At 56.4% G+C, this 7,372-nt stretch overlaps 1 protein-coding gene across 1 annotated transcript in view; it reads right to left on the bottom strand.

Moving 5' to 3' along the window:
* SHANK1 (SH3 and multiple ankyrin repeat domains 1) overlaps positions 1-7,372 on the bottom strand; it is a 38,414-nt gene that overhangs the window by 6,136 nt on the left and 24,906 nt on the right. The window contains exon 22 of the mRNA XM_015591555.2: positions 1,468-1,564. Coding sequence (XP_015447041.1) covers positions 1,468-1,564 — 97 coding nt within the window. The remainder of the gene's footprint in view (positions 1-1,467; positions 1,565-7,372) is intronic.

Below are 7,372 nucleotides of genomic sequence, written 5' to 3'. Positions count from 1 at the left end.
TAATAATAATAATAATAATAAAAATAATGGCACCCGGTTTATGGAAGAACTTCGCATGGACTAGCCCAGAGCTTCCAAGGTCAAGGTAAACCCAAAGCCACTCGAAACAGTAACGCGGGTTGTGCACTGCACCACAGCCACCAGCAGAGGGAGCAAGATGTGTGTGTAGGGGGGGGCGGCGAAATTCAGCCGAACTCCCAGAAGGGGGCGCTTTTTCTAATTCGCACAGAAGCGGAGCGTATGCTAATGGTGGCCTGGCGTGAGCAAGAGCGGCCTGAGCCAGCAAGAGATGCCGCGTTTATGTGCGCAGATTCTTTCTGTGTATAAGCGAAGAAGAAAGGCAATTAGCACGTCAAACCTGTGATTTCACAGATAGAACTGCTTAGGGCCGAGGCTAATTAGACCGAGAGGTGAGTGATGTTACGTCGGTTTATAGGCGGCCGATACTAGGTAAATGATGAGACACAGGTAGACCTCACAGGTGCGAGACGCACGCTGACGCTCTGTGGGCGCCGGAAGTTGAGGAAAAGCTAGACCCGGTCGGCAAAGCGACTCGGAGGGCGCAGAGGAGCGGTCTTTTCCTTCCCATCAGCTGTCCGGGCCTGGTCTTGGAACCCCCTTCTCGCCTCTGACCGCTCTCCCTCCCTTGACCATCTCAACCAGCCAGCGTCACGGCTTCGTTCGCTCCTTCTCTGCTGAAGACCCCACCCTTGTCCTGGGCCCCATCCTCTCCCCACCTCGGGGTGCAGGCTCCGAATCCGAGTGCCGCATCCACTCACTATCTCGCTGGCCTCTCGAACTCAGCAGGCGCCCCGGCCAAGCTGCTGACCTCCGGCCAAGCTGCGCCTGGCTGTGCCTGAGGCCTGGAACCCCTCCTCAAGGTCCCCTGCTTCCTCTCGAAGTGTCAGCTCAAACCTGCCCTCCCCCACCCCGCCTAGCACCCCGATCTCTCTACTTCAATTTCCCACAGCATTTATCACAGTTAACACACTACATAATTTTCTCGTGTCTCATCCTGATATAACCTGTCGTCCGTCTGCCCCTTGCATCAGCTCCATGAGGGCAGGACCCTTTAGTCTGTTTTGTCCCCTGACACGGTCCACGGAGGCCTGGCCTGGCATATGGCAGTACTCAATAAACATCCGCAGGATGAATGAATGAATGAATGAATGAATGGGGCCTGGTACGGGAAAGAAAGAACCAAGGTCTGTGGTGGGGCTTTCGACCTGCTGCCTCTGGATGCACATAAAGCCACCTGTGCCAGGTTGCACAGCTGGGGTGGACCAGAGCCAGGCTTCAAACCCAGGTCTGCCCAGGAGCAAAGCCTGGGCTCTCTGTCCAGACCGATGGAACTGTGGTCACGCGTGGAAGTAGAAAAGAACATTTCCAGGCCTCCCCCTTCCCCCTGTAAACTGTCGCCGTCCCCCAGCCTCCCCTCTCCCACGCACCCGCGCTTCGGTGACATACCGATCGATTTCTGCCGGAGCATGAGCCCAGGTCCTGGAGGCAGGTAAGAAGGACGCTCGTAACTTGGCTGTGAGCGGTGGTGGGGATCGAAGCTCGACTTTGGGGCGGCGGCCAGGGGACGAGAGAGAAACGACAACAGAGAAAGATGAGTCAGGGCGCGAAGAGTCAGCCCCCCTTCCTTCTCCAAGCCTCTGCAGGAAGGCAGAGGGCAGCGGAGGAGGCGGACGGGAATTTGGGGCGGGGGTGGTTCTGAGTCCAGGCAGCGGGGAGCAAGTGAGCAAAGGCGGGCTTCGGGGCCACCCTGCTTGTCCTACTTCCCATCCTGATCGCTCATCGGGGTGCTCTTCCCCATTCCCAATGTCACTGCCAAGTCCGAGTCACCGCCATCGCTCGCCTGGCCTCTTCCAGGCTCCTCCCCTTGTCCCCCTGTGACCAGCCTTGTTTCCCCACCCCTTTCTGGTCCGTTTTCCACACGAGGGTCAGAGGGATCTTCTCAAAGACTCGAAAACCCATATCCGAAAAGATCTTTGCGCACCGATGTTCACAGCAGCATTATTCGCAATGGCCAGGACATGGAAGCAACCGAAGTGTCCTACGATAGGTGACTGGCTAAAGAAGCTGTGGTCCATATATGCAATGGAGTATCACTCGGCCATAAGAAGAGATGAAATACTGCCTTTTGCGACAACATGGATGGACCTCAAGATAATCATGCTGAGCAAAGTCAGTCAGACTGAAAAAAGTTGAAAATCACATGATATCACTTATATGTGGAATATAAATCTAAAAGCAATGAACGAACAGGACAAATAGAGACTCATAGACTATAGAATAGTGGTTACCAGAGGGTAGGGGATGGAGGAGGAGGGGGGAGGTAGACGGGGGGAAGGGGGGGCAAATATAGGGGGGTAAGGGTAGGGTGAAGTGGGTAAAGGGGATCAAATATATGGTAGCTGAAGGAAACTGGACTTTGGGTGGTAAACACAATAGAATACACAGATGTCAAATGATAATGCACACCTGAAAATTACATAATTGTATTAACCAATGTCACCTCAGTAAACTTAAATCGTAAAAGTTCAAAAAAGAAAAAGAAAGAAAAAGAAATTCAGGCCCAGCTGTTTCCCTGTTTAAAATCCTACAGTCACATCCCATACCAGTTAAGAGGGGCTTCGAATTCCCGAGTCTGGACTTCAAGCCCCCTGCTGGTAACCACACAGATTCCCGTGGCGGGGATCTGTGCCCATCCTCAGGCACCGAGAGTGTCACCTGCCCCTTGCTCTGGAGAACCACTCTCCCCCAAAGGAGCCGACACGGCCGAGCGGCTTCGCGCGCCCTCACTTCTGCGAGCTGCCCGCAGCCAACGACCACACTGACATGGAGGTCCAAGGCGAGATCAACTCCCTCGTGTAATGCACACCCCAGAGCTCCCCGAGGGACCGGCCTGAGTGGGCTCCGGCGGGGGCCAGGTGTGCTGTCCCGCTCCACAGCCCATCCTGCGTCCTGCATCTGCATTCCGCTCCGGGTCCCCCTAGGAAACCATCGGTGTAAGAATCCCTCTGCCAATCTCTGACCACAGGAGACGCGCTCGGACGCCCTGTGCGGTCCAGTCGTGCCGGCATCTCCTTGCTCACTGTGGTCCCACCTTGGCCCCCCCTCTCCTTGGCCCTCTGATACCCCCAGGTCCATCTCTGCTTTAGAATACCCGCAAGCCCTGGATCCTCTCTCTGCGACGGGTCCCTCCTCATCGTCACAGGGCCTTTTCATCTTTAAGCTCTCCATTCCACTGTCCCCTGCCAGTCACTGTCTACTGCGTGTCCCTATCCCATTTTCTCCCTGGTACTTGTCTCCATCTGAAATGATTTTGTTTACTTGCGTACGTTCTGCCTCCCGCTTGGAATACCAGCTCCCTGAAGGCACTAAATATTATCCCAGGCAGGCAGGCGGGGAGAGCGAAGGAGGTAGAATGGAATTCGGGCACAGTGTCTAGGGCCCACGATACTTTCAGGAGAAAATGTTTTAATTTCTTTTATAATCGGAAGGTAAAAAAAAAAAAAAGAATATAATCCATTCTGGATGATATTCATATTTGCGCCGACACAATCACAAAATAGAGATTTCTAAACATCTTTTAGGTGGGAGGGACTCATGAAGCAAAATAGCCAAAGGCCCACAGAAGTCACACGCAGCCTGCCTGAAGGTCATAACTTCTTTAGTCTTGTTTCCTGCTGGGTCCCCAGTCCCTACGGAGGGCCTGATGCTCTACAAGGTCGTGTCAAATAAACGAGTGACTGAGAGAGCCAACATCAGCCACTATCATCTGGAGGTTTCTCTTATATACAGCAGAACCCAATTCTGCAAAATCCTTCCCCCCTCCCAAAAATATATAAATTTTCTAAGGGAAGTGACCTTGTTTGGCTCACTCCTACACCCCCAGGGCCTAGCAGCAGCTCTAGCACAGAGTAGGTGCTCAATAAATATCTCTAGAATGAAGGACTGCTACGAAGTGATACAAGACACCCCAATGAGATGGGTGGGGGGGGAGCTTCCTGAAGGCAAAACCCCCTGTCCTGAACATTCCCACGAAGCAGCACCAGGTCGGCCCCGAAAGGGTGTCAGGAAGGGTCTCCCTTTGACTGATCTCCCCTCCCCCCCAATTCTGCTCTTCTCAGCAGGATTCTTGGCCTGTCGACTCTTCTCGACTTTACTGAACGTTTTTCTCAGACATCCTTCTTCAGCCCTTTCTCCCTAACCCTCAGCCAAGCATCCTGCTGGGTTTCCCAGCCTGCCCTGCGGCTCGTAATGATCCGCGTGGTATCGGGGAAGCCAAACCCCGCGAAAGACAAGACAGGTTTTGTGGGGGCGCAGACACAGAGAAGCGGGAAGCAGAGGAAGCCATTTGTGTGCGAAGCCCTTTGCCGACCGCGCCGTATGTTAAGTCCTCAGCGAACCCTCAGACTCGAGCATTGAGGTTGGCTACGCTCGTTCTGATGGCAGGGACAGGGGCTGTGGCTCAGAGGACAAAGGTCCTGTCCTAGGCCGGCCGGCGAGTAGGGAGGAGGGTACCGAGCCCTTGGAGAAAACAACTTGGAGTGGTTAGAAAACCCTCCGCTTAAATGAAAGGAAGGAGAAAGGTTATGAAGAGCAAAGGAAAAGGGTGTGGCCAGTCAGAAAGGACACGGGGACCGTGGAGGGGACACCGAGTAGAGAGTTCTGCCTGCGCAGGGAGAGAACTTGGAGCGGGGAAGGCGCATGGAGACGGCGGGCGGGGGTCAGGGTGATGTGGGAGGGCTCAGAGATGCAGGAGAGGGGTCGGAGGGACAGCAGGGGGTCGGAGGGACAGGAGGGGGTCGGAGTGGCAGGCTGGGGTCACGGAGAGAGAGAGAAAGAGGAGTACGAGTGACGGAGAAGAGCGCGCTAGCTGAAGAGGGTGCAGAGTGAAGGCAGAGGCATCACGTTTGCAAACCGGCAGAAGACACTTTGAATTGGAAGTGTCTAATCAAACGGTGGGCTAGCTTGACATTATGAGGGGTTTCAGAGTGGCAGAGACGTCAGCCTGGCCGAGGAGCCTAGCAGCGCCTGAGGAGGTGTGGAGCTGCCTGCCCGAGGGGCCGACTGACTCCAGGTGGGACACACGACCTCCATCCACAAACCAGGAGCATCTTCTCCCGCGCGGAGGGGGCAGCCAATCGGAGCGCGCCTGCTGCGCGTGACGTCACCAGCTGCGCGTGACGTCACCAGCTGCGGGGCAGACTCCTCCCCAGAGAGTCCGCCATAGGCCCAGCCACCTCGTGGGTTGGCCGTGGGTCCAGTGCCTCGGCGGCAGAGTGTGTGCCTGGTGCTGAGCACAGGCCGAATGAAGGCTGACGCTGGGTTGCGAACTTCGCGCCAGAGAGAAGGCCCCAGAAAGGGGTCAGATGGAGGGACAGAGATAGACAAAGACAGACGGAAGAAAGAGAGACATGGGAGGGACAGAGACGGAGCTGCAGGTCCAGAGGGGGCAGAGAAAAAGGCCGAGAGACAGCGATGGGAACGGAGAGGGACCGGGGAGGCCCCAAAATGCAGGTGGCTGGGGCAGTCCCAGAGGGGAGAGGCCGAGGCGGAGGACGCAATGGAGAGGGTGCGACAAAAATAATCGGAGGCAGAAACTGAGTCCGGAGAAAGGCTGAGACCTGTGGCCAGACAGAGGCTGCAGAGGGAGGGGGAGGGGCGCCCTCAGGGGTCCCTGAGTCCGCAGCAGAGTCAGGTGCCCGGAAAGCCAAAGGCACGCACAGGGGAGGACCGACGGACGCAGAGGACAGATGGAGGGGTGGCAGGAGCCTGGGAGGAGACAGGGTCCAAGAGGCGCCCTGACCTGCAGTGTATCAGCGGGGATTCTGCGCCCCCACCGCTGGCCTGGACGGGTCCCCCCACTCCGCCTGGGTGTAACGCAGAGGCGTATGTGTCAGGGAGGGCTGAAATCCCCCGAGCCTTAAGCTTTTGAGCCGTGGTGTGTCCTGCAATGCTTTGCTCTCCCTCACTGCCGAGCAGGTCTGACCAGGCCTTGGGGCCACACTGCGCCCCACATCGCCGGCTCGCCCCCTCTGGTCTCGGCGCAGAGGGGTTCGAGCAGGAGAATAAGGAGGGGACAGAAGCGGAAAGCGACGAGCGATGGAGACAGAGGAGGTCAGGACCACACGCTAAGCGGCCGTCCACAGAAATGTCCAGCAGGGGCCCCCGTGTGGCCTCCGCTGACTCGAGGTGGGAAAGATCAGGATGACTAGTGGGAAGGGAGAGGGAGCCCTGACATGAGAGGGTGGGCTTGGGGGAGGCCCAGGGACAGGCCTCAGGGGCAAGAGAGGAACAGGGGAGGGAGGCCCCACGGAGAAAATGACCGTTGCATCCAGGACCGGGAGGGACGAGACCCACCAGGGAAGACCACAGCTGGGGGCGGTGGGCGGGCAGCTGATGTCATTACTGGCCCATCTGGGGGTGTCTCTGGTGCTCAGACGATGAATTCTGTGAGAGCCAGGATCTTGTCTACACTGTAGCACAGGGAGAGGCTGGCACCCCGGTTGCCTGGCACTTTGTGGGTGCTGCAGACATTCACTGAATAAACGCCCTAATGTGTTACTGGAGACGCCACATCGAGCCTGACACTCCGCTGTGGGGTCTCTGGCGTGCGTGAGTCACAGCGGGGTCCCCAGTTTGTCGTTCTATGGCCTAGGGATGCTCTGCATCTGTCAGGAGCCTGCTAGGAGCTGATCTCATTCAATCCTCATAAGAACCAGAAGGACTGACTTTCGTCCCGTTTTACAGAACGGGAAACTGAGGTGCAGAGGAAGTCGGTGTTTGAAGGCGGGTCCGCGTGCTAGACAGCGGCCCATGCACTGTGATTCTCACTGGGACCTCGGGGGTGAGGGAGTGGGCAGGCAGGTGGGTACAGAAGGTGGCCATAGCAGTCCCGGGGACCTCAAATGCCTTGAGAAACCAAGGACATGTGTGAAGTGAGGACCTACCACACGGAGGGGACTCCGCCGAGCCCTCAGAAGTGACCGAGGACCCACTGCCTCTAAATCGGAAAGAAATTCTAGGAATCTGGGTATCAAAGCGTGGACAGACTTCAGGGGGCCTGCACGCTGGGACGGCAGCAAAGTTACAACTTTATTTTCGTGATCCTCCAACTAAAATGCAACGTTTCCTCCATTAGAAACGCAGGCCACAAACCACGCTAATGTTAGCCAGACCTGTGACGGTGTCCCCAACAGGAATCATAGATCTTTCCACGTCCCACCAGAGCGGGCGCGGTGTTCTCAAAAGTGTTTATGTCTCTGAAATCCGAGGAGCTAAGATCCACCACTGGATCTTGCTGGCTAACGTGTCGACGAAAAGGCTGAGACCTGTGCCCAGCCTTTTCGCAAAGTTG

Source organism: Pteropus alecto, unplaced genomic scaffold (genome assembly GCF_000325575.1).
Source record: "Pteropus alecto unplaced genomic scaffold, ASM32557v1 scaffold41, whole genome shotgun sequence".
Taxonomy (NCBI): domain Eukaryota; kingdom Metazoa; phylum Chordata; class Mammalia; order Chiroptera; family Pteropodidae; genus Pteropus; species Pteropus alecto.
Note: the sequence above shows the minus strand (reverse complement) of the source record. Positions and strands in the feature narration are given on the sequence as shown.